Raw genomic sequence first — 25,447 nt, 5'->3', positions numbered from 1 at the left:
GGCCGGTAGAAGAGATAAGGCCTCCCGCATGACTTCTGCCGAGGACCACGGAGCTCGTAGCTATCCATCGCTGCATGCGGCTTGTTAGTTGCTGCCTATAAAAGGCACAGATGCCAGCGCTCGAGAAGGATTCACCTGGACACGGGAGACTTACACAGAGGAAACTCCGAGGGCGCACGCAGAAGCAGCAGAGCACGCTGAAGCTACGCTCAATCGGAAAGGAGAAGAAACTACAAGAAGCATCAAGCTAGCAGATTAAGCATTGGTGGCCAGGAGTGAAGGCCACCTCTAGGAGGAAGCCGGCCAGGAGGTTGACGTGAAGCAGCAAGTCGACAGCAAGCTAACTTTCATGGCCTTTTTCTCTAATGGTGAGGATCCTGGCTGACTCTCTCTCTCTGTCCCTCTCGTCCTCTCTCTCTCCCAACATCTCTTCCTTGCACGACTGGAGTTGAGGCGGGGGTGACGGTCGCATGGCCGGAGTTACCAACAGGAAACCCAAAGGTTTCTCCGTCGAGCACTGAAGATTAGCGTCACTGCCCTTCGTCGAGCTCGTCAGCGTGTGGCTCGCGGCATCTCGGCGTCATGAAGGATGAAGCTCGCCATCAGCTGCAGCCCGTCACCGTCAACAACAACACGACGTCAGCATCGCGGAGGATGGAGCTCGCTAACAGCTGCAGCCCGTCGCCGTCAACAACAACACGACGTCGACACCATGGTGGATGGAGCTAGACGGCTCCTGCAGCCTACCACGGCGCCAGCGGGGCCTATCATCAATCCATCACCATCAAGTCATCAACGACAAGTCGCCATCAAGCTAGGCAGAGGAAGGGTTCATCGGCAGGCACGTCATCAAGGGCCGTGGCAGATGGAGCTTGTCATCATGCTCAGCGGACTTGCCGGCGTGCAGTCCCTAAGCCGTCGCGTGAAGACGACGAGGTGCTGCGCCCATTGCTTTGCGGTTCAACCAAGACGAGAAGGCATGCCGACACCTATGATGACCGCCGTGTCAACTCGGCGTCCGACTGAAGGTGTCATCGCTGGCTGTGCCAACCACGCCGACAAGTGCGCGTGCCGGTTTTAAATCGGTGCCGGTCTCCACCAATCACATACTCCCACGGGACACCCGTCACCTACCCGATGAAGCTGCTGATCGTCAAGAAGTCCAAGCGAAGAGGGCCCATGCTACTACAATTACAACACCTACGCCGTTCAAGACCGACGAGGCATGACGGCAGGCGGGCATGGCCGGAGCAAAGGCCATGCTCCCTGCGGCGCGTGTACCGACGAGGACACGGACTCTGCCGCCGCCACACACACACATCACCTCTTCCTCATGCATGGGAACTTGAAGCGAAGACTGAAGACGACAACCATGTGGCTTAATCGGAGGTATCTCGCGGCGAAACCCGCGGGAGTAATTAACCGGGAGCCTTCCGAGGCCCCGGGGACCAGGAGACCGCAATCGCCATAGTCAGGCTGGCCGCGCTAGTAGGCCACGGAGCGCAACACGTTCAGGAATTGTATTTGTTTATCCTTGGGATTAATAAAATATTTTTTCTGCATTTTTATTTGTGTATCTTGATACACTGGCACGCCTGCATACATATACACACGCTATATCTCTCCCTTTTCCTACCCCGGTGCGTAGAGATACACTCCACCCCTCCTCAGGGAGTGTTTTCTCGTGTCGAACAATCTGGACCTGGCCGCGGTGGCCTCGGCGTTGCTGCCACCTTCTCCGACTGCGCCCGTTCTGCCTCCCGCGTCACCAGCCAAGTCCACGTCGCAGTCCAGCGAAGACCCTCTGGCGGAGCTGATGGCCTCGGAACAGCTCGCTGACATCTGCTGGCCCCTACGCGACAACGACCCCATGGCCTACGAGGTCGATGCGTTTTGCGACAAGGTGATGGCCTCGCCGCTTGCCTTCCCCGCGCTGGAGGCGGGAAAGCGTGGCCTCGGCCTGGGTAGGGCCTTCAGTCCCTCCCCGCTCGGCCTCCCCTCGCCGGGTTGCGGCGAGCATGCACCTGCTCGTGCTCATCACCGCGACCCCGGACCCGATGGCCTTCAACGACCTGGTTCGCTCCCTGTTCTCGGCTCCGCCGGCTCGATCCTTGGGGCGTCTCCTCCTGCGGCGGCTTCTGCGGTGGCCTCGGCCACCCGCGGCGCAGCGCTTGTCAGGCCAGCAAGGCGTCGTCGACCCAGGTGGCTCAACGTGCTACGATCCGCCTCGCTAAGGAGCTCTCCGCCATCAACCAGGACGAGAAGGGCACGGACGCTGCGGCTGCCGTGCTTGTGCAGCGCTTCCGCGAGCCTCTCTCCGCCGTCGACATCGACGGGCTTGCTGTCCTCACCAGGGTCGACCGCGACGCACTCCACCGCGCCGCCACCAAGGCCTCAGCTGTCAGCGCCGCCACTGCGGCGACTTAGTTTCCCATGTTTAGTTATCCTACTGTAGTTCGGCGACACCCGGCCTTCTGCCGGCTAGTACGTGTGTTATGCTAGGATGTGTGGTCCGTTCTTCTCCGACGATCTTTTTGTGGCTGTTTGTTTAGGGATCATCTCTTCATGTATGACTGGATGGAGTTATGTATTAGCTATTCTGCTCTTCGTCGATTTATTCAGAGTTCTTTTCTGTTTGCCAATGAGTGACAACATTTGCCCAATTTTATGTTGGAATGTTCGCGGCCTGAACAATGCTGCTCGTCGTGCTGCAGTGTGTGAGATTGCGTCGGCATCAAATGCAGGCATCCTCTGTCTTCAGGAAACAAAGCTGGCTGCCTTCACCGACAGCCTTCGCCTGCGAGACTACCGGCCCTTCTCGTCATTCGTGCATTTGCCTTCCGGCTGATGGCACGAGAGGGGGCGCTGCCCTGCTCTGGAACCCCAACATTGTGGCCATCTCCAACCCGACGGTTCTTCGCTTTTCGATTACCGCAACTGTCACCCTCCTCCACTCCGGGATTGCCTTCATTCTCTCCACCGTGTACGGACCGGCAGACGACGCCCTCAAGCCTGCTTTCCTCCAGGAGATGAAGGATATCTCCCCACGCCATCAGGAGCCCTGGATCATCGCCGGTAATTTCAACCTTATCTACGAGGCTCGCGACAAAAATAACCTCAATTTGTGCCGTCGCCTTATGGGCCAGTTTCGTGCGGCCATTGACCAGGCGGAAATTTTCGAGCTGCGCTGTGTCAACTGTCCTTTCTCGTGGACAGCGAGCGGGAGCAGCCAACCTTACTTAAGCTCGATCGTATTTTTTGCAACGCCGCCTGGGATGTTCTGTTCTCGCCATGTGCCGTCCACGCCCTGTCCACTGCGCACTCTGACCATTGCCCGCTCCTCCTCGCCAACTTCAGCATGTCGCCACGCAAGGCACGCTTCCGCTTCGAAAACTTCTGGCCCCGGCATTCTGGCTTCGGGAACGTCGTGCTTGCCGCCTGGAGCGAGGATGTGCAATCGATCAACCCTCTTCGCCGCCTCCAAGTCAAGCTGGGGCGGGCTGCCCGTGCACTGCGGTCTTGGAGCAAAGGCATCTTCAGCGACTCCCGATTCTAGTTGCACCTCGCGATGGAAATCGTTCTCCAATTAGACGTAGCTCAAGGCTGCCGTCCTCTTTCGTCACTTGAGTTCCATCTTCGGCGTGCCCTCAAGGTGAGGATCCTAGGTCTAGATGCCGTCGAGCGTGCCCGCAGACGGCAGGCATCTCGTTAGGTTTGGCTTAAAGAGGGCGATGCCAATACCAAAAGTTTTCACATTAAGATCAATGCTAGACGTCGGAAAAAAATTCTGCATCAAATTGCCTCCGACTCCGGTCTTCACATCTCCCACCACGACAAGGAGCTCGCCCTGTACCAACACTTCTCTTCTGTTCTGGGCTCCGACGATCGCCGCTCCCGCTCTATTGTGTGGGATGAGCTTCATATGCCGATGCTTGCTCCGGCAGGTATCGACAATCCGTTCACCTTGGCTGAAATCTGGGAGGCCGTCAAAGCCTCCCCTGCGGAGAAAGCTCCTGGCCCGGACGGCTTCACCGGCACCTTCTACCGCTCTTGTTGGGACATCATCAAGTTGGATATCCTTGCCGCCTTCAACCACCTCTTCCGACTTGCAGGGGGGAACTTTGCAACCCTCAACTCGGCCTTCATCTGTCTGATTCCAAAGAAAGCGCAGGTTCAGATGGTGCACGACCTACGGCCAATTAGCTTAATTCACTCTTTCGCCAAGTTGTTCTCCAAAGTGCTTGCCCTTCGCCTGGCGCCTCTCATGGGCGATCTCGTCTCCACCTCTCAGAGCGCCTTCCTTAAGTCCTGATGCATCCATGATAACTTCTTGTTCGTTAGAAACGCGGCACGGGCTCTTCACCAAAAAAATAAGCCGGCTCTCCTTGTAAAGCTCGACTTCACCAAGGCCTTCGACTCCATCTCTTGGGGTTACCTCCTCGAGCTCCTTCAGCGCATTGGCTTCCCTGCACGCTGGCGAGACTGGATCTCACTTCTTCTGTCTACGGCTTCCTCCTCCGTGCTTCTCAACGGCACCACCGGCCCCTCGATCCCTCACCGGCGTGGGCTCCGACAAGGAGACCCCTTGTCACCGCTCCTCTTCATTCTCGCGATTGATCCCCTATAGCGCCTCCTCCATCGCGCCACGGAGCTGGGGATGCTCTCACCCCTGCCACTGCGCGAGGTCTCCCCTCGCTCTAGCCTATACGCCGATGACGCCATCATCTTCATCAACCCCATCTGCGATGAGATTGCTACTCTTCTGCATATCCTCTCTGAGTTTGGCCTCGCTACGGGCCTCCGCATCAACGCCAACAAGTGCTCCATCGCCGCAATTAGATGTAGCGGCATCGACATGGACCACGTCCTCCAGCCTTTCTCCGGCGAGCGGTCTTCTTTCCCGATTCGCTACCTTGGTCTTCCTCTATCCCTTGGTCGAACAGGGTTAGCTCACCTGCAGCATATCATTGATCGTGCCCGTGCTCGCCTCGCGGGATGGCATGGCAGATGGATCAACGCCGGTGGCCGCAGAGCGCTCTGCTCTTCTGTGCTCAGTGCCCTTCCCACTTATGCCATGACCGCGCTCAAACTTCTGAAAAAATTCATCATTTCTCTGGACAAGATCAGGCGCCGCTTCATCTGGGGAATAGAGGAGAATGATTTGGTGGGCGGCAAGTGCAAGATTAGCTGAAAAAAAGTTTGTTCTCCGCTTGACCGTGGTGGGCTTGGCTTGTTAAACCTCGAAGCCTTTGGTCGCGCCCTTCGCCTCCGATGGCTCTGGCTCGAATGGCGTGCTCCAGAGCGGCCTTGGGTGGGCATGCAAACGCCTTGCGATGCCACGGACCATGACCTCTTCGCTGCGGCTACTCGTGTCTCCATCGGTGATGGCAACACGACTAAGTTCTGGCACTCCAACTGGCTTGGCGGACGCCCCCTCCGTCTGTCCTTTCCCCTGCTGTTTGTGCATGCACGACGCAAAGGGCAGACCGTCTCAGAGGCTCTCAATGGCTCCAAATGGGTGGATGACCTTCGCCATGACCTCTTCACCCAGCTCCTTCTTGAGTTCATCCAGGCATGGTCTATGCTCCAGCACGCCGACATCCTCCTCCTCCCTGGCGTGCCCGACACCATCCGCTAGACTATCACCGCCGATGGATGCTACTCCCCCCGCTCTGCCTACAGACTGCACTTCGAGGGCCACGTCCGCTCGAACCACGAGCGCAACGTCTGGCATGTTTGGGCACCCCCGAAACTCAAAGCCCTTTCACGGGCGCGACCAAAGGCTTCGAGGATGAGGCCCGCGAGTGGGCTTTCACGGGCGCCAAGGCCCTTAGGAAGTTACTTTGGGAACCACCTTGATTTTCTTAGCCTTTCCACGTCTCGGATTTTCTTTCCTTTTTTCTTACTCATTTGTATCAGGGCAGCCTTGCAGTTATTCCTTCTGATAATAGCCAGCGTTTGCTAGACCTTTCAAAAAAATATATAAATACATTCAAATTTTGACAAACTTAAGAGTTGAGACGTCTTTTGTTGGACGGAGGAAATACAAGGATTGCTACGGGTGTGCGCCTGTGCGTAAACGAGTCGTGACTCAATTTGCAGATTCCTTTTTGTTTCTTTGTTTGGTTTTGAGGCAAAGTCAGTCAACTTTTTCCTTCAAAAACAAAGTCAGTCAACTTTGAAAACACGGTCGACCATATGTTTGGGTCTGAGGCAAGGTCAGTCGACTTCGCGGTTAGTTCGAAAACTCTGTTTTCCGCAAAAAAAAAAGTTCGAAAACTCTGTCAACCATAAGCATTATATTGGCCTGACCTTTCACCGTAGTACATGGACCTAAAGTGCACTTCAATGGGATTTTGGCCCATTCCACAGAGCACGCAGAACTCAAAAGGAGATTTTAACCGAACGGGGGCTCCTTTCCAAACAAAAAAAAAATCTCAACCAGGCCAAGCCTTGCCCAGCCCAAGGACAGCATTTTGGGCCAGGCCAACGGATCACACCAGATGTCGATTTCCACCCTAAAAAAAAGAGAGATTCTTCTCTGTGTCTACCTCTAAAAAAAGAGAGAGACGCGTCGCTTTCCTTAACCAGCAAACGGAAGTTCCCTAGGATCCGCAGCCGTTGCCGTCAGGTGATTCCTATCAAGCTGACGAGGGCTCGGAGCCTCGGACTTTCGCCTCGTTCCTGATTAGCTTAGCTGGTCAAAGACGACTGCGCGCTAGTGCTGGCCTCGATCCTTCCTCTTCCTCCCGGAGCAGCACATGCTTTACATACAGCAGGACTCAGTCACTGATCAGGGATACCCAACAGAGGCCTCTCTGGCCATTTTATATCCCAACGAGCTCGATGCGATGCTTTATTGTTTACTACTAGCTCTGCTGCAGCTTCGTCGGTAGTAGGCGCACGGTGCTCGACAAAGATCAGACAGAAAGAAGATACTGACTTAACTCAAGTAAGTGACTTCACTTCTTCGTTCTTCATAGAGTCTGCTTTTCATTTGAAACCATCTGCCTCTTCTTCGGCGGTACCGTGGTTTCTCTTGGCGCTGTTTTCGTGTCATTGCTTCGTGTTAGGACTTAGAATTCGCTTCAAAGTTGAAACTGAGCTGCTGCTGCTGTCTTATGCCATGGTTTTCTGACTTTTGAGTTGAAATCGAGCAGTTGATGGAGTGGGCAGGAATTTCGGTCCATCCAGGATTGTTATGTGAAATTAATGAAATCGGGTTTCTCCAAAAAAAAATTGGGGGTATAAAATGGGGGGAAAAGCAGTCACAGTATACAAGTCCACGCCGAAGCAAAATAAAACTGGCTGAAGTCAAATTGTCAAATCAAAGTATGCAAGCGGAGAGCAATGGTTGCATCAATCATGGCCTTGCCTTCGACTTGCCTGACATATGCCATGACGAAGACATCGTTTACAAGTCCAAGCAAACGAATATGAGTCAGTTACTTACCTGTCCAACCATGATTTGTTTGCCAATATTACCTATGATTTGCTTTCCTCTGAGCTTGTTTGTTAGCAGTGTTTTTATGCTTATCTGCTCATTCTCATAATGCAGAAAGCAAGAAGGCCTTGAGAAGGTGGGCGTTGCAGACATGTCGACTGTTGCCACTGCAGTTAGTAAGATACACCTGCAAACTTCATTAGTACTGCATGATTTTGCTTTGGTCCTGATCAACAAATTTTTCAGCAGCTAATCACTCGCTGTTGCTTTTCTTCAGTATCGTCAGTCGCAGCAACCGTGGCGGTAGTAATAACGATCGCCGTGATCAAGCGATGCCGGCACACGCGGAAGAAGATGCACAAGAAGTTCATGTCCAAAATCTCGGAGGAGATAAGCAGAAGAATCCACGACTGGCAAGCACCACCGGGCGCGGCCGGCTCCATGGAAGACGAGGTGGTGATCGAGATCGGCCCCGTGGAGAAGTTCCTCCACGAGATCATGAACGAGAAGCCGATGCGGTTCAGCTCGGAGCAGCTGGCGTGCTACACCAGGGGCTACGCGTCGGAGCTGGGGTCCGGCGGCTTCGGCGTCGTCTACAAAGGGGAGCTCCCCAACGGGCTGCAGGTGGCCGTGAAGGTGCTCAAGATGTCGATGAATAAGAAGGTCCAGGAAGGGTTCATGGCGGAGATCGGCACCATCGGCAGGACGTACCACGTGCACCTCGTCAGGCTCTACGGCTTCTGCTTCGAGAAGGCCACCAAGGCGCTGGTTTACGAGTTCCTGGAGGGCGGCTCGTTGGAGAAGTACTTGTACCACGACGACGATAAGGAAGCAGAGGAAGGCAGGAAGAGGCTGGAGTGGAGCACGCTGCACGAGATCGCTGTCGGCACGGCGAAGGGGATCCGGTACCTGCACGAGGAGTGCCAGCAGAGGATCGTGCACTACGACATCAAGCCGGCCAACATCCTGCTGACCGCCGACTTCGTGCCCAAGGTGGCCGACTTCGGGCTGGCGAGGCTCGGGGAGCGTGAGAACACCCACATGTCGTCGCTGACCGGTGGGGGCCGCGGGACGCCGGGGTACGCGGCGCCGGAGCTGTGGATGGCGCTGCCGACGACGGAGAAGTGCGACGTGTACAGCTTCGGCATGGTGCTGTTCGAGATCCTGGGCCGGCGCCGGAACTACGACCTGGCGCAGGCCGAGAGCCGGGAGTGGTTCCCAAAGTGGGTGTGGGACAAGTACGAGCAAGGGGACATGGACACCATCGTGTCGGCGGCGGCGGGCGTCGTCGGGGAGGAGGACAGGGAGAAGGCGGAGACCATGTGCAAGGTGGCGCTGTGGTGCGTGCAGTTCCAGCCGGCGACGCGGCCCACCATGAGCAGCGTGGTGAGGATGCTGGAGGGGGAGATGCCCATCGTGCCGCCCGTGAACCCGTTCCACTACGTGTCCTTCAGCGGCAGCGGCGGCGAGAACTCCAGCGGGTCGGCGTTGACGACGGGCAGCACGTTCTTGAGCAGTCGGGACACGGGGACAGGGAGAGACAGCGAGCCGGTGTCGGTCGCGGCGAGCCCTCCTTCTAAGCCCACTGATGCAATCATGAAAGGTGTTAAATCGACTGATGCAGCAGCAGTGATGGTATAGGCAGCGAGGGTCTGTGCATTTGGTGTCAGTTGTCACGCATGGAACGAATTCCGCATGAAGTTTGTTCTTCTGTCTGTTCAGTGTAAAAAAAGAGAGGCTGTTTCTGCTTTCAGTTTACAAGCAGAGAAATATTTTTGTAAATTAGCATTACGAGCTTATGGCGTAAGTGTATGTCGGATATGTCGGAATTTCCAAGTTAGATTTTTTTTTCCTGCCAGAGTTTTGCTGCTCCTCTGTTCCATATTAAGTGTCTCAAATTTGTCTAAGTATGGATGTATCTATACCTAAAAAAACGTCTAGATATGTAATATTTTGACAGTTAATATGGGATTTTGATACGAGCAACAGAAGAGGCGAGATACTGAGACAGAGTTCTGGTAGATACTCATTCGAAGCCACGATCCAATCAGCGAGTACAGCCATCGTCTACCTGCCGGCGGCCGCCCTGCCGTTGAAACCCGAAGACTCGTACGATTCCGTGGTGTTGTCCTCGGACGATGACAGCGTCGCGCCGGCGCTGTAGCCGTGAGGTGCGCGAACGGATTTCCCGGTGTGGCAATCTCTTCCTCCCCCTCCAACATCCGCACAACATTGCCCATGGACGGCCTATCCTCCGGCCTGTACTGCACGCACCACAAAGCCACCTTACAAATCCTCGCCGCCTTCTCCATATCTTCCACGTCCCCAGCTACCATGGCGCGCGCCAGCACGGTGTCGGTCTCGCCGGCCTCGAACCGGTGCCACACCCACCTCGGGCACCACTCCTGGCTCTCCTCCCGCCCATTCACCCCAAGAAGCTCCAGGTTCCGGCGCCGCCCCAGCATCTCGAACAACAGCATCCCGTAGCTGTACACGTCGCACTTGTGCGTGACCGGCATCGGCTTGATGTCGTAGTGGATGATCCGCTGCGCGCACTCCTCGTGGAGGTACCGCACCGCCTTCGCCGTCCCGACGGCGATCTCGTGGAGCTTGTTAAACCCGATGCCGACGCCCCTCTTCTCCGGCGCCGACGCCCGGACGAACAGGTGGCGGTCGAGCGAGCCGTGATCCATGTACTCGTACACGAGCGCCTTCACGGACGCGTCGAAGCAGAAGCCGTAGAGGCGGACGAGGTTGATGTGGTACGTGCGCCCGATGGTGCCCACCTCCGCCATGAACTGCTCCTCGGCGCGCCTCCCGAGCGTGCTGTTGAGCACCTTGACGGCCACGGGCGCGCCGTTGGGGAACCTGCCCTTATACACCACGCCGAAGCCCCCCGAGCCGACCCTGTGCGCGAAGCCCTGGGTGAAGACGCGCAGCTGCTGCGAGCTGAACCGGGCGGGCCGCTCGTTCTGGACGACCTCGAGGAAGAAGCTCATGCTCCCCATCTCGACCATGTCGGCATCGGCGTACTCTTCCGCCGCGCTCGGCCTCGGCGTGTTGCCGTTGCCGATCGACGTGTCCCGGTGACCGCTCTTGCTGATTTCCTTCTGCGAGCGCATTTGCACGGCCACCTTGGCGCATAGGTAGATCGCTACCACGACGACCACCGTCAGTATGCCAGTCGTGATTATCCCAGCTGCCAGATGTTAACCAATGCTTTCAAGTGTTAATTATCAATGAGGACCCAGAAATAAAAAATTTAAATTAATTCGACTGTATATAGCAAGCTTACTGATTGCCAAGGCAAGGATGCCGCCGTCTAGCGCCATGTTGATTGATCAGGAACGAAGGGCGATCAAAGTGTGTCTCGAGGTGAAGCTGCTTTGCTCTTGCTGCTATGATGTCCTTATTTTGTTTCGCCTCTATTGTCAACTGTGTGGATTATCTGAAATTTTGATTGTGTGACAAGTGACACGTACTATGAGAATATAACGATTGGTTCCTGCGGAGATAAAACAAATCGTCATGACCTCCTCGTTCTGACTTGATAGACTTAACAATGGCCAGTTTAGGTGAGGAAGGCGAAAATTACTAATTTGTTGACCACGTTTGCGTTGAAATGTATCACCCATCTTTATCCTATCCTCAGAGTAAACTGGCCGATGAATGTACTTCCACAAATATTGTATTGTATTGGAACGAACAGATCTTGGGTTCAACAATCAACACATACAGGTCATCTAGTTTTTGGTTGATCGAATGATTCAGATAATGCGCTTACTCGTGTGATCCAGAGCGGGACGTGTTTACTGAAAGAGAATATTCAATTGGAACGGGAGACTGGCGAGTTGAACGGGATCAAGCTTTCTTTGCGATCACGAAACAAAAAGTCTTCCGGTCGAGACCTTGCTCGAAGCAAAAAGTATTCCGATCGAGGATGAGCTGAAATTAAACGTCCAAACTCAAAAGTCGAATCCACATATCTGCTCAAGAACAGCTGATCTTCATTAAGCCGTGGGAAATGAACTCTCTTGCCTTAGGTAAGCAGGCATGTGTGTATATACGATGTCGTTTCAATCCCCTCCTCCTAATCAATTAACTTGGCTTCTTCACTTGATTCTAATCAACTTCTTAATTTGCGGTTTGTAGCCGGGATCATCGTGGGCGGCATCGCCTTCATCATGGCCATCAAGCAGATCACCAGGTGCATCGAGCTGAAGCGAGAGTGGCACGCGGAGCGCGCGGCAAGCAGCGCAGCCCAGCCGGCGAGCGGCACGCGGTCGCAGTACAACGTGGAGCTGGAGTCGGTGAACCGGTTCCTGGACGGGATCCTGCGTGAGAAGCCGGCGCGGTTCACGGCGGAGAACCTGCGCGAGTTCACTGGCGGCTACGCGGAGCGCGTCGGGTCGGGAGGTTTCGGCGTCGTGTACCGCGGCCGGTTCCCCAACGGCGTGGCCGTGGCCGTGAAGGTGCTCAACGGCACACTGGACCGGCGCGCCGAGGAGCAGTTCATGGCTGAGGTGGGCACGGCGGGCAGGACGTACCACATCAACCTCGTCCGCCTCTACGGCTTCTGCTTCGACGCCTCCGTCAAGGCGCTCGTCTACGAGTTCCTCCCCAACGGCTCCCTCGACCGCGTCCTCTTCGACCCTCCCAATAAGCCAACGCCGATGCCGATGCCGGCCGGCCGCGGCGTGCTGGGGTTCGAGACGCTGCTGGGGATCGTGGTGGGAACGGCGAGGGGCATCCGGTACCTGCACGAGGAGTGCCAGCACCGGATCATCCACTACGACATCAAGCCGGGGAACGTGCTGCTGGCGGAGGACTACTCCCCGAAAGTGGCCGACTTCGGGCTGGCCAGGCTCTGCAACCGCGACAAGACGCACCTGACCATGACCGGGGGCGCGCGGGGCACGCCAGGGTACGCGGCGCCCGAACTCTGGCTGCCGCTCCCCGTCACGCACAAGTGCGACGTCTACAGCTTCGGCATGCTCGTCTTCGAGATCCTCGGCCGCCGCCAGAACTACGTGGTGGAGGAGCACGCGGCGTTGAGCGGCCAGGAGTGGTACCCGAAGTGGGTGTGGCAGAGGTTCGAGGAAGGGCGGTTCGAGGAGGTGATGGCGGCGTCGGGGATAATGGGCGAGGACGGGGAGAAGGCGGAGAGGATGTGCAAGGTGGCGCTGTGGTGCGTGCAGTACCGGCCCGAGGCGAGGCCCGCCATGAGCAGCGTTGTCAGGATGCTCGAAGGCGAGGAGGAGATCGCCAGGCCAGTGAACCCGTTCTCCTACATGGCGGGTCTCCACGCGATTTCTAGCTCGGGCGGCGATGGCAGCGCTTCCTCCTTCTCCGGCGATTCCGCGAATAGATCGTCGGCGTTGAGTCAATGAGTCATGCACGCCGCCGTCGATTCTTAAAGGTCTGGCAGGTTGGTTGACGTTCTTGTACATTTGTACTGGCTGTTTGGTGAATTCTGTGTAAACTGATGCATGCACCTTTGGCTGTTTGAGTATTATGGCTTGCTTGCATAATTGCAGAGTTTTTGTGTTTCATCTGTTGATTGTCTTAAGCTTTCCACCACTGCAATCTTTAGGCATCAGTTCAAGCTTCAGTTCTGAGTTTGTGACAGATGCTACATTTTTTTTTTAAGAAAAATGTGACAGAAGCTGCATGTGTCACGCGTGACTGGGCCATATCAATCTGCCCACCAGTAACTGGGCCAGTAGAGTCGGCCCCAAACGAGCCAATGCACGGCCTAGCCCAACCAAAGAAAGTCCCCTCCTTCCTTCTTCATTCAATCAACGAGGGAGGACGTACGGCTACAATTCCTTTTGTATTTTTTCCTCAAAGTTTTTGTTTTGTTTTTGTGCAATCTTGCGTACTTTGCTCCCGCGGCCGAGAAAGGTTCCAATTGGACATTTTCCAGCCGCCACTCTCGACCCGAAGAAAAACATTCCTCCACCCACCGCAGCCAATGAACTCCAGCCAATGCGCGCGGGCCAAAGCCTATCCACTACAACGCCTGGGCCCATTTTTCATCGATTAGCCCAAACGTTGGCTCTTTGTACATCGGAATCTGGATGTTAACACTTGAATAAAGTACGGTACCAGAAATCATCCACACGCGACCGTGAAGTTTTACACTTCTATCACAGACAACTGGGCCCATATGTGCCGTCTGCACGGTAGGCCCTCCCCAATGCAAGAGGTACGATTCAATCAGTTGTGGGTTAAGATTAGCAGTTAATAAAAGAGGGGCTTCACAGGCCAACTGGGAGCCGATAAAGTTTGTCCCATTTAGCTTCGCCATCCAGTCCCATGAGTCCATGACACGCGACTCTTTACCGGTAGTCCCTGCAGGTGGGCCAAGGACACCCGGAGCGCACGAGGTAGGCCCACACGTCACTGGCGGCGCCACTCTCCGTTTAAGGTAGTGTGAGCGTAGCAGTTCGCGACGTCGCTTCCAGAAAAAAAATCGCTTCGCGTTTCTGGTTTCGGATTCCCCTCGCCTCGCGTCACACACCTTCCTCCGCTCCTCCCCCTCTCATGGCGTCCCTGTTCAGGGCTCGCCGCCGGCGATCGCCGGAGGACGACGGCGAGGAGGAAGACAGATCCGGAGCCGGGCGGGCCAAGCGCCGCCGCCTCTCGCCGGAGGAGGCCGCACTGACGGCGGCCGAGGAGGAGGGGAGGAGCCCCGGGTGGCTCTCCACCATCGTGACCGGAGCGAAGAGGGTTATAACCTCCGTGCTGTTCTCGTCCCAGGAGGAGACGGCCTCGGCGGAGGAGGAGGAGGAGGAGGAGGAGGAAGAGGAGGACGGCGAAGAGGAGTCTGGTGAGTTGCTTCACGCTCCTCTCCTCCCCACCCATTGTCTCGGTTTCTCGCGCTCTCGGTTTAGTTAGCTCCGGCTTTGCGACGCACGCCCGTCTACTTACACGTATCAGTAGTGGCGGTGGTTACTTACATGCGCAAGTTGGTGCTGTTCGATGGCTTCGGCCGCCAGTCACGACCTAGGGTTTCGATTTCGCTTTCCCCAAATTATAGTGGTAGCGTTCGAATTTTGGTAATTCATGGTCACTGTTAGCAAAATGGTGGATGCTGAAGCTGCTTGAGTGTTCGAGAGATTGCGGTGGAGTAAGGATTTGCTCTTGCTAGGTGAATTTCGGGATAAACATGGACAAATTTGAGAACATTGAGTTGCCCACTGTTCGGTGTAGAATTTGAATACTGGGTTTTATGTTTACTTTTTTCCGAACCTACCTCATTCGCGAGTTTCAGCGAGACTTATGATGTCTGAGTGGGATGCTAGTTTGCATCTATTTGGGATGAATATGCGAATTTAAGAAGTTCTGGTGTGGTTAGAAAAAGTGCTCAATCTTGTCTTCAGTAATGGCAGAAAATTTATTCAGTTGATAAACAATTTTAGATGGAAGGGTCATATATATTGCTTCCTTCTAAGCTTGAACTATTTACAATGTGCAAATGCTAGAATGCTGCCCCATTTCATATAAGTTAGTTAGTTCTGCATGTCAAACATTGTCTTCAATTGGATCAAATCATCTCTTCTTTCCTGGACTGTTCGATGTGTCCTCACACTGCTATCACGCACAGTTCACAACTTCACATTCAGTTGGTTTATGCTTCCATAGGCTATAAATGTGTTGATTGGAAGTATCTGTGCAGGAAATGAAGATGCCCGTGATTCTCATCGAGCAATAGTTCCTTACAGTGAATCAAAGATTGCCATTGAGGAAATGGTTATGAAGGAAACATTTTCAAGGTGAATGGAATATATTGTTCTTTTATAGGTGTGCTAATATGTGTAGTTGCAATATTTTATGGACAGTCACTTAGAATTCAAATTTGGTGCTGTGTAGTATAGCTGCATTCAGCTTATAGGATTTGGCTACCTTAGGTCTTTTGGGTTCTTTTGTTGTTACTTGCTTTGTTTGGTTTCACTTTGTAAATTTTTGCACCTTCTTGGTGTTCCCCTTCTAATAAAAGACAGCACGCGATCGCATGTTTGAGAAAAAAAAATACTGTAACGGCTTACTTCTTAATTCGAATCAGCGGAAGGAGAAGGATCAAAGACATACTAAATTTTACAACCTGATATGATAGGCTTTCTTCAGCATTGCAAAGAAAACCGTACAGTCCAAAGCACTATGGATCTAATGATGACTGAAGTAACTGTTATGCATACTGTTTATTGATGAGATATTTTGATTGTTTATATTTGGTAGATACATACGATTTAGGCTTTGGGTTCTTGAATAAGCTCCATTGGGTGTACTACTCTCCCCCCCCCCCCCCCCCTTAATTATTACTGTTCATTTTTGTAGGGATGAATGTGATAAGATGGTAAAGCTATTACAATCGCGGGTTGTGGATTCAAAGCTTCCTGAAGCCTATGAGTATGGAACGCCAAAAGAAATTCCAACCAGGGATGCATCTGCTGGCAATGATTTTACAGGAGCTTGGCGTACCTTGAATCGCAATAGAAATATCCCTGAATCAAGTCCATTTTCTAGTATTGGATGTGGTAACTTCTCTCCTGCCTCTCCACTGCATGCATCACCTGAGCTATGTAATGCAGCAGTTACGGAAGCAAAGAAATGGTTGGAAGAGAAAAGGCAGGGATTAGGCACAAAGCCCGAAAATGGCCCTTGCACATTAAACACCGATATGCTTAATTCTGTGAGTGCTAATGTATTTTCCTTTCTGATGGTTATCGCGTTCAGCTTTTAGGTGATTGGCATGACTGAATGTTTGTGTTGGTTGCTTCTATTTTTGTTTACTTGAATGGCTTGGCATCTCATGCAGGATTTTGAATTCGACAAGGGTTCTCCAGTTGATTTAGCAAAATCGTACATGCAGTCATTGCCACCGTGGCAGTCCCCTTTATTAGGCAGTCGGAAGTTGAAAACACCACCCTCTGGTGGAGTACATTTTAATGATGAAGGAAAGTCCAAATTCTTCTCTTCAACAAAGGTAATTCAATATACTACGTATAAGAATAATGACAATTAATGCTTGGTCATTCATGGAGCTACAAGAATTTACAATGTTTTACCCCGTTTTCAGGGAATATTTTTATTATTTGTTGAGTGATTCTGAATTTCAGGAAATACCAATTCCCTCTTAATATTGATGGACTTAGGACACTTTTTATATGCATATGTACATTTTACATTGTTTGTGCAGATCCATATTCTATAGGCTTGAATGAGATATCAAGAAACTGCTATTGGTCATATTTCACCGAATAACTGCCTCGATTTATCTTTTTGAACAAATTGCTGTACTTTCTTTGTACTGTAGATATTGAGGACATTTCGAAATATAACCAAGTGACTGGATTTTTACAAGGTTTCCGGGGAATATTTTTATTATTTGTTGCGTGATTCTGAATTTCGGGAAATACCAATTCCCTCTCAATATTGATAGATTTGGGACACTTTTTATATGCATATGTACACTTTACGTTGTTTGTGCAGATCCATATTCTATAGGCTTGAACGAGATATCAAGAAACTGCTATTGATCATATTTTCACTGAATAACTGCCTCGATTTATCTTTTTGAACAAATTGCCGCACTTTCTTTGTACTGTAGATATTGAGAAAATTTCGAAATATAACTAGGTGACTGGATTTGATAAAAGAATCATGTTAGTATTTCATGAATTTTGTGCATGTTACATGTTTGCATGCTTTCTTTCTGTTATTTGACCTTGTTAAATATTGTCCAAGTGTACTTGCATTTTCACTTGTAAGTAACTTTGTGAAGGTCACCACCAAGGATGACTTCATTTCCAGTTCCAATTTTTGGGAAAATTTGGAGGAATTGCGAAGATCTCGCATTGGATTTTCTGAAACTTATCCTGATGCTTCTAAATTAAAGCATAATGGTTCTACTTCCAAGTTATTTGACATTGATGTGTCGGTATTCTCTTCGGGTACTCGTGAGGAAGTCAGAGAGTCTATGCAAAGTTCTAAAGGTGAAATTCCTTCTTTGCACACCTCAGATATTTATGGGATTGAATCGTTCAGGTCACATACTTTAGTATTCAGGAACACTACTCATGCTTAGCACCTTTGAGATGTAAACGACTAAATTTTGTCATGTAGGTTCTGATAAAGCTGCTGCAGTAGAACCAGCCAATGGGTGCTCCTTACCTATTGCACCAACTAATGATGGAAACGATGTGAGTAATGATTTTTCCTGTTGACAGTGTTTCAGTATTTGTACATTCTGGCTCTGTTTAACGTATCTCGTTGCATTTGTTGTCAGCTGCCACATAGCAATTGGCTTTCACATGTATTAATTGTTGGCCTAACTCTTTCTGTTAATATAATGTATGACGATATTATGTCTATCCTACATGCATTTCACTTTCCCCAATTTGTAATTGTGACGAACACTTAGATATTTAGACCCTGCTGAAGCGGTGATGTTTTTTTAGACCCGGCAAAACATTGATTTGCAGTACCTTTCACAAATAATAACACATTTATTTACCTGTTAATTTCTTTAATCTTAAGGGTGCTGTTGACTCTGTGGACCCTGCTAAGGACAGTGGCAATCAGGTCCGAGAATGCCATGCTGCATCTGAAGTTCATCCTGGTAGACTATTTTCCCTTCACATTTCATTTTGGTTCTTTGGTGATATTCTACTAAGTAGGTAACCATGTTTGAATTTTCATAATCCCCAAAATTTGTGAATATCCTGATCTATTGTCTCTTGGGATGTGTGGTGCAGATGCGGTACCACAGGGGAACCATATGCCTCCCACAAGGTCAGCTTTTGCATTAATAAAGGACACAATTATTAATACAGATTTGTTGCACTTGCAACATAGTACTGCTTCTTTTGCTAACCCTCAGTTGCCACAGTGACACGAAGGATGCTGCTGGCCTCAGTGGAGATGTTAAATCTTTTGCTGCAGAACAAGAAATTCATGAAGAAACACATATCAACTCAACTTCTGGTTTGTCGAGTATCCATTGCTGACATTAATCTTGAATTTAGTTTGTATTACTCCATTACGTGTTTATATGCATTCTCCGTTGTTCAATCAGCTTGATTTTGTTTGGACCTGAACTCGCGACAATGTTTCTCTGTTGGGCTAATGTTCTGATTTAGCTTGAGTGTTCCGACTTTAAGAAGTTTTTTTGTGCCACTTTTTGTTAACTTCCATTACACAATGTAGTTATTTACAGAATCATCACGTGTCCCTAACAAGGCTAACCTTCCGTTCTTTTCTCTGCTGAAAGTGGCAGGAACCAGTCCACAACTTACTTGCTAGATGCCAATGATAAATGTATCTTGTAGCCAGCATTTTATAAACCAGTTGGCCCGTGTTGCAGTTTCAAACATCATTGATTAACATCTAACAGTTGTAGACTGCTCCTTTACAGCCTTAGAGCAATAACAAGTTCTGGCATGGCTGGCACCTCTCGTGATCATGTGACTATTGGAGTATTCGTATTCCAAACATTTGTCAAGAATCATGATGATAACTTGTTGTCGAGCACAGGGAAGACGGTTTCTGTTGCCAAATAGCAGGCACCGATTCCTGTTGTTTCCTACTTAATTTCTTAGGGTCGGATATAGTTATGGATGATTAAAAGTTATGGAAAAAGGAATTATTCTAACTTGGTGATTTGGATAATTTTGGTTAGAGTAAGATAAGTTACAGGCTTCTAGTTTAGTTAAACATAGGAATTAGTTTCAAATGATTTTGGAACTTCATTTGGAACCTTGCCTAGGATTTATTTATTTTCTGTCTCTGGAGCTTGAAACGAATGCTACACATAGGAGGGGGGGGGGGGGGGGGGATCCTAAGGGTAGAAATCCCGCAAATCGAATGAGCACAACCTTCAAATAAGATGATAAATTTAGAGCCTCTTACATAATTTATGACCTACTACAAAAGTGTTCTGTGCATGTAAACAGCTCTGAGGTGTCGGCTTCGTTGTGAAACAGCTATGTTGCCGTAACTTAGTGTGATGCTGTTCACAGTGACAACATATTTCACTATTCTCCCTGTAGTGGCCAACTCAAATGTCGCATTGTACATGGTCTGAGTAGTCGTCATCTATGGTCAATTTACTTTCAGCGAGTGCTTTGTTTTTTCGTTAGAATGCTAGTTGGATTGTCTGGTCTGAAATGGCTGGAGTTCAAGAGCTTAAGCAGAAACCACCCATATAGTTTTCTCCCTTGGATATCTTGGTCGTGTTTTCATGATTTATTTTTATTACTTTGAAATTGAAGCCTGCTACCCTGCATGCTAATGCTGACTTACTGATTATTGAACAGTTCCTGAATCGAGACCAAAGGTCAGTACTAGTTTGCGGTCTCTGAAGAAAAAGGTCCAGAATAGTTTAAGTGGATCAACCAATAAAACCTCTGCTAACGGGTAATGTGATATGTGCTAACCGTTTATATTCCATCAAAAATTGCTTTCGTTTGTGTTTAGACGGTGCCATTGATTCCCTCTTTGTGCTGCAGTCTTCTAGACAGGTCAGATGGCAACTCAGGGTTAGAATCCTCGGGCAATGATAATCCCAGCTGCACCAACTCAAGCGGTGCTGTGCCTCCCACCAGTAACGAGCTTATAGACTCTACAGATCATGCTGCAGATGACAATTCTGTCGATAACGACACAAAAATGGTTTCAGAGAAACCGGTGAATGGTAATTCTGTTGAAAATGGCGCTGGAATGGATTCAGAGAAACCAGTAGAGGAAGCTCCAAAACCATCCTATGTTCGTCGGGGCCGGAAAAGGTTGTCTAAGAGGCAGTAAGAGGAAAACGAGGGTGGTATAAGCATTTGCTGAACCATATTGCCGTGTACTAATATTAACAGCCCAAATGGGCGGTATGGTACCTAGGTTAACTAGAGCATAGCATGGATTGGTTCATTTATGAGATAACGCAATCCGGCAACCACGCCTGTATCAATGTTGTACTATTGTAGGCTAGGATCAGTAGCTGCGTCTTTTCCGTTTCGTTTAGATGTGATTTTTATTGCGGGTAGTTTGTGCAGACGGAAAATAACATAACAATTGCTTGGCTATGTACTGTATTGTAAGTGGCGACTGGTAGTGTCTATGTAATCCATTTATCACCCAACCAGCTGTATCTATTGCTTTGTGTTGCTTATATCTACTCTTGTCTTGGACTATCTAATTGGCAACTCAAAGAAAAGATCTGTCCCACAGGGGACGCATGCCATGTTCCGAAGGGATGCCTCTCCTGTCGCATCCAGACGCCCCTTTTGTTCTGTAGCGGAAGGATTACTCGTCGCTCGCATGGGTCAAACTCTTCTTCTGCCCGGATGTTTTCTTAGCGCTGTTGTACTCCTGAATTTTCGTTGGTGACGTACCACACTCCTACAAATCTATCAATCCTCTTGACTGCTCAAGATGGCATGGCGAGGACAGGTCCGTGGATCCTAACATGAAGATGCATCCCGTCGATCGGCCACGGGGGTCACATCACATCAAACTCCACTGCTCCCTCCCGCCGGAATATCTGCGGTTTCCGGAGCATAGATAACGCACGAAAGAAGAAGAAGAGACATCCCAGGCACACGCTGCTACGCGACAGAGGTCGACATGTACTAGTACAAACTTCACATCATGACCCGAATCGAGACCCCCTTATCCTGAAAGATCCTCGGTCCCCTTCCCGTTGTATACACACAGCATGATCGATCCCCGGGAAGGAAGGAAAGGAAAGGGGTCCCCCGGCCCCGGGAGGATGGTGCAATGCCGACGCAGTTCTGACTGCTTCTCCATTATCTCCGGCCGACACGGCACGACAACAGCAAGAACAACAACACCAAGAAGAAGAAGAACAGCAGCAACATGTTAAGAGACATGTTAATGGCGAGCGGCCAATGTACATGGATGGTTTGCAGTGCACCCAGGCCTAGCTAGCTAGCTTTGCTAACAGAGAACAACGACACGAAAGAACGATCAATGCACGCACGGGCGCAGAGCACCGGCTGCTGGGTGGCCTATCTAGTTGTTGTTCGAGCGGACGGAGGAGAAAGGGACGAACTCCACGGGACCGTAGTGCGTCATCTCCCTGATCATCTCCTCGACGAACTCCTCCTCATCGTCGTCGTCCATGGCGCCGCCGGTCGACGACGAGCTTGACGCCGGAGCGGAGGAAGACGACGACGGAGACACGCGGCAGCATCTCTCCAGCTTGGCGCGCCTGTCCTCTGACAGGCTGCCAGTCACGTCAACGGAAGCCGGGAAGTTGGTGCGGGCCGCCGGCCCGCTCAGCATCTTGGCCGCCTCGTCGTACGCCCGCGCCGCGTGCTCCGCCGTCTCGTACGTCCCCAGCCAGAGCCTCGTCTTCCTGCACGCACGCACCGTTCAGAAAATTCAAAAACGCCCAGCAAGCAAAGTAATATGCAAACCCGGCCAGCAGTACGTAAGTACGCACGTCCTGCAGCGACCGATCGACAGAGACAGAGGTATAGAGAAACACGGCAAAAATAAAACAAGCTCGTTTCTGTATGTACGTACAGCACGGGGTGGCGGATCTCGGAGACCCAGGAGCCCCAGTGGCGTTGCCTCACGCCCCTGTATCGCTGCAGCTGGAGCTTCGGCATGGCTACGGCCGAACACACCAGGCCTTACTCTCACTCTGCTCTGAACCTGACAGCCTCAGGTGTGCCAAAACTGCACGCACGTTCAAGCTTATATATTGGAGGCTTAGGGGTCAGGAGTCAGAAGGAAAAGGGCCCGGGGCGGCAGAGGGCGGCAGAGATAGAGAGATGGATAGATAGACAGACGCGATCGATCCATTGACATCATTGCCTGATTATTGTCACGTTGATCGGACCGATCGGGAGAGGTGAAATTTATGTACATACGTTTTTATTATTATTAAATGACTACCAGTTATTATGGTGACGAACGCATATCGCAAAGATAGATGATGGATAGACGGAGTCATGGGCCTCACGGCCCGAAGATCGCGTCAACTAGTCTGCCGGCGTTTCGATTTTGGTCAGCTCTCTCCCCCCCCCCCCCCCCCCCCCCCCCCTCTCAAGATATCAATATTGTCACCGGCATTGATAAGATCTCGATGAGAAAATCGTGCTAGATGTTGTCACATTGATCAGGTCCGTAAAAAAATCGTGCCAGATGTAGATCGATTCGATGATCAGGAGCGGTGAAATGTAACACACGTTGTTTGATGACTGGCTAATTGGCCAGGGGGTGACGACCACACATTGCACAAGTAGATCGATGGATGCATGAATAGGTAGACAGATTGATGGAGCCACGATGCGAAGGTCAAATTACTTTCCCAAAAAAAAAAACGCCGTGGGAGGGCCATGCCAAACCTTGGCAGTTACTATTGTCTCTCCGCCCCTGTTTTTGACAAGGTCGAACGTACGTACGAGCAGCGAGATGTCTGATGACTGATGGAGATACCATATATACAACCAGACATATCGGACTAGCACGTGTTCGATCGTCGAACACAGGCTTTACATGCACGGATACGATATCGGCGATCGAACACAATACTGACTGCTTCTCCATTATCTCCGGCCAACACGGCACGGCAACAACAACGACGACGACAACGAAAAAGAAAACAACAGCAACAACAGCTTAACGGCGAGCGGCCAATGTGCAAGGATGGTGTGCACTGTGCAGTGCACCCCGGCATTAGCTAGCTCCAGCCAACATTAACATAACAACACGAAATAAAAGAACGATCGATGCACGCAGGCACAAGCACAGATCACCGGCATGCTGCTGGGTGGCCCCTATCTACTGGGTGGCCGAGCGGACGGAGGAGATGGGGACGAGCTCGATGGGGCCATCGTGCGTCATCTCCTTAATCATCTCCTCGATGAACTTCAAATCGTCGGTAAAGATCATGGCGCCGCCGCCAGCTCCGGCCGACGACGAGCTTGACGCGACCGCCTTTGCCCCGTCCTGCGACGGCGGCAGTACCGGAGCCGCCTTCGTCATCGCCGTGGAGGAGGAAGGCGGCAGCATGCGGTATTTCTCCACCTTGGCGCGATCGTACGCGTGCAGGCTGCCGGTCACGTCAACGGAGGCCGGGAAGTTCATGCGCGCCGCCGGCCCGTTCAGCATCTCCGCCGCCTCGTCGTACGCCCGCGCCGCGCGCTCCTCCGTCGAGTACGTCCCGAGCCAGAGCCTCGTCTTCCTGCACGCACACGCATCAATCAGAAATTTCGAAACGGGCCGCAACCGAATGTACGGAACAATGAATTCAGGGACAGAGACGGACAAGTGTCTTAGATTTAGTATAACTTTGTACAAACAACTTTCTACTAAATTTCCAAACGGGCCGCAACCGAATGTACAGAACAAGGAATTCAGCGACAGAGACAGATTCCTTCCAGTCCATAATAAGTGTCTTCAGATTTAGTACAACGTTGTACAAAGTTTCTACTAAATCGGAGGCGTTTATTATGTATCGGAAGAAGTGGAAACGTGGTAAAATAAAAAAAACTCGTTTCTGAGGTGGTATGCCTACATCGCAGGATGGCGGATCTCGGAGACCCATGAGCCCCAGTGGCGTTGCCTCACACCTTTGTATCGCTCCAGCGGCACCTTCGGCATGGCTACGGCGCCCGAACTCTAGCTACCCTACCGGGGCCTATTGCTCTCACTCTCTCTGAACCTGACAATCTCAGGTGCCGATGGTGATGCCAATCCTGTACGCACGGCGTGTCTTATATAGGGGAGGCATAGGAGTCAAGAGTCAGGACGAAAAGGCCTTGGGCGGCGGAGGGGCTGCGAGAGAAGATAGATAGAAACACGCAATCTATCGGTCAACGATCAGGAGGGATGCGAAAATTTATGTACACGTGATTTTCATTAAATGACGAATTAGTACGGGCGGCGGATACACATCGCACAGATATGAATGCATCGATTGATGGATGACAGACCAATCTATCGGACAACGATCGGGAGGGGTATGAAATTTATGTACACGTGATTTTCAATAAATGAAGAATTAGTACGGGTGACGAACACACATCGCACAGATATAAATGCATCGATTGATGGATGACAGACGCAATCTATCGGCCAACGATCAGGAGGGATGCGAAATTTATGTACACGCGATTTTCAATAACCGAAGAATTAGTACGGGTGACGAACGATATCGCACAGATATGAATGCATCGATTGATGAATGACAGGCACAATCTATCCACTGCTGCGAACGTGTCAGTCAATGGTCTGTTGTCTTACTGAAGTCTTCCATGTTTCAGTCAAAAGAAGATTTCTCCCCAATCCAACAAATCTTAAGAATGGGACAAGGGTGAAGAAGGGTAGAAGGTGGTCTACTGGTTTCGACGACGTCCAATGAGGACACGATAACATAGAGGACACATTTCTAGATTATTACGTGGAACAGTCATTTACTGTGATTTAGAAATAGTTGAAATAGTTGAAAAAATGTTACTTCGATTCTTTTCTTGAAGGGGACTACAGCGGGCAAAAACCAGCCTGCACAACTTTTATTAATAACCAAGGTTACATTTACACTAATTACGGTAGAGGGATGGCAAAGAATATACAGCGGTAGAAAGTTACAACTGTTGAGCTAAGTGGGCCAACATTACAGCCTAGTATGCTAGAATAGCTTTCCGAGGAATAGCTGAGCACCGTGAGGACCAGAGATGAAGCTCATTGGAGCAATGTTGTACAGTATGAAGGCCTTTGAGCTCTTGTTGGAAAAACACGGGTTCATGCGCTTCCAAATGTTACTTCAATTCTAAAGAAGAGTTTGTTTAGACTGTGAACTGAGCATAGCTCAAACTGTTTGGATCCTTCCGGTAGAACCAGCCTACTCATGTTGAAGTGATAAAATTGACATGGATGATCACACCTAGGCTCAGTTTGGCATTGCTGAACTGTGTTGCGCTGAACTTATTTTATAATCTGTTATGAAAAAATACAAACAAGTGGAAAAACGTTGGA

General features: G+C 50.8%; 4 protein-coding genes, 1 long non-coding RNA gene and 1 pseudogene across 8 annotated transcripts; 4 read left to right on the top strand and 2 right to left on the bottom strand.

Annotated features, from left to right (window-relative positions):
- Nucleotides 1–142: 142 nt before the first annotated feature.
- On the top strand, nt 143–1,568 carry LOC112269480. Its single transcript, XR_002961323.1, has 2 exons — nt 143–368; nt 491–1,568. It is a non-coding gene; the product is annotated as an uncharacterized LOC112269480 (long non-coding RNA).
- Nucleotides 1,569–6,719: 5,151 nt separating this feature from the next.
- On the top strand, nt 6,720–9,309 carry LOC100844219 (G-type lectin S-receptor-like serine/threonine-protein kinase SD2-5). Of its 3 annotated transcripts, none has more exons than XM_014895532.2 (3): nt 6,720–6,952; nt 7,559–7,616; nt 7,722–9,309. In XM_014895532.2, the coding sequence occupies exon 3, from the start codon at nt 7,799–7,801 to the stop codon at nt 9,083–9,085; it is 1,287 nt and encodes a 428-aa protein (XP_014751018.1). In that variant the 5' UTR covers nt 6,720–6,952; nt 7,559–7,616; nt 7,722–7,798; the 3' UTR covers nt 9,086–9,309. The 3 variants fall into 3 exon arrangements, with proteins under 3 accessions (XP_014751018.1, XP_014751017.1, XP_024312034.1); XM_014895531.2 differs by having other exon boundaries at nt 6,721–6,952; nt 7,559–7,620; XM_024456266.1 differs by lacking the exon at nt 6,720–6,952 and adding an exon at nt 6,997–7,440 and having other exon boundaries at nt 7,559–7,620.
- Nucleotides 9,310–9,385: 76 nt separating this feature from the next.
- LOC106865547 lies at nt 9,386–11,035 on the bottom strand (annotated as a pseudogene).
- Nucleotides 11,036–11,186: 151 nt separating this feature from the next.
- On the top strand, nt 11,187–12,996 carry LOC106865582 (rust resistance kinase Lr10). Its single transcript, XM_014895808.2, has 2 exons — nt 11,187–11,487; nt 11,597–12,996. Exons 1-2 carry the CDS (start codon nt 11,469–11,471, stop codon nt 12,832–12,834), a joined length of 1,257 nt encoding a protein of 418 aa, XP_014751294.1. The 5' UTR covers nt 11,187–11,468; the 3' UTR covers nt 12,835–12,996.
- An 897-nt stretch (nt 12,997–13,893) lies between these two features.
- Nucleotides 13,894–20,611, top strand: LOC100846879. 2 transcript variants are annotated; one of them, XM_010242246.3, is made up of 11 exons: nt 13,894–14,276; nt 15,126–15,222; nt 15,785–16,139; nt 16,266–16,433; nt 17,232–17,442; nt 17,573–17,649; nt 17,987–18,068; nt 18,205–18,241; nt 18,339–18,442; nt 19,765–19,864; nt 19,957–20,611. In XM_010242246.3, the coding sequence occupies exons 1-11, from the start codon at nt 13,991–13,993 to the stop codon at nt 20,249–20,251; spliced, it is 1,812 nt and encodes a 603-aa protein (XP_010240548.1). In that variant the 5' UTR covers nt 13,894–13,990; the 3' UTR covers nt 20,252–20,611. The 2 variants fall into 2 exon arrangements, with proteins under 2 accessions (XP_010240548.1, XP_010240549.1); XM_010242247.3 differs by having other exon boundaries at nt 13,895–14,276; nt 18,339–18,433.
- A 706-nt stretch (nt 20,612–21,317) lies between these two features.
- LOC100843310 (ethylene-responsive transcription factor ERF003) lies at nt 21,318–22,325 on the bottom strand. The gene is made up of 2 exons (XM_003579369.2): nt 21,989–22,325; nt 21,318–21,818 (listed from the first exon to the last, which is right to left on the bottom strand). The coding sequence occupies exons 1-2, from the start codon at nt 22,072–22,074 to the stop codon at nt 21,473–21,475; spliced, it is 432 nt and encodes a 143-aa protein (XP_003579417.1). The 5' UTR covers nt 22,075–22,325; the 3' UTR covers nt 21,318–21,472.
- Nucleotides 22,326–25,447: the final 3,122 nt, after the last annotated feature.

The sequence above is a fragment of the Brachypodium distachyon genome, chromosome 5 (genome assembly GCF_000005505.3).
Source record: "Brachypodium distachyon strain Bd21 chromosome 5, Brachypodium_distachyon_v3.0, whole genome shotgun sequence".
NCBI lineage: Eukaryota > Viridiplantae > Streptophyta > Magnoliopsida > Poales > Poaceae > Brachypodium > Brachypodium distachyon.
This window is presented reverse-complemented; position numbering and strand designations above follow the sequence as displayed.

Coding starts and splice junctions, on each gene's coding strand:
- LOC100844219 (XM_014895531.2), top strand. CDS start 7,596: ATGTCGACTGTTGCCACTGCAGTTA. Junction 7,621..7,721: donor GACTGTTGCCACTGCAGTTA/GTAAGATACACC, acceptor GCTTTTCTTCAG/TATCGTCAGTCGCAGCAACC.
- LOC100846879 (XM_010242246.3), top strand. CDS start 13,991: ATGGCGTCCCTGTTCAGGGCTCGCCGCCGGCGATCGCCGGAGGACGAC. Junction 18,443..19,764: donor CTCAACTTCTGGTTTGTCGA/GTATCCATTGCT, acceptor ATTATTGAACAG/TTCCTGAATCGAGACCAAAG. Junction 19,865..19,956: donor AATAAAACCTCTGCTAACGG/GTAATGTGATAT, acceptor TTTGTGCTGCAG/TCTTCTAGACAGGTCAGATG.
- LOC100843310 (XM_003579369.2), bottom strand. CDS start 22,074: ATGCCGAAGCTCCAGCTGCAGCGATACAGGGGCGTGAGGCAACGCCAC. Junction 21,819..21,988: donor GAGATCCGCCACCCCGTGCT/GTACGTACATAC, acceptor GCGTGCGTGCAG/GAAGACGAGGCTCTGGCTGG.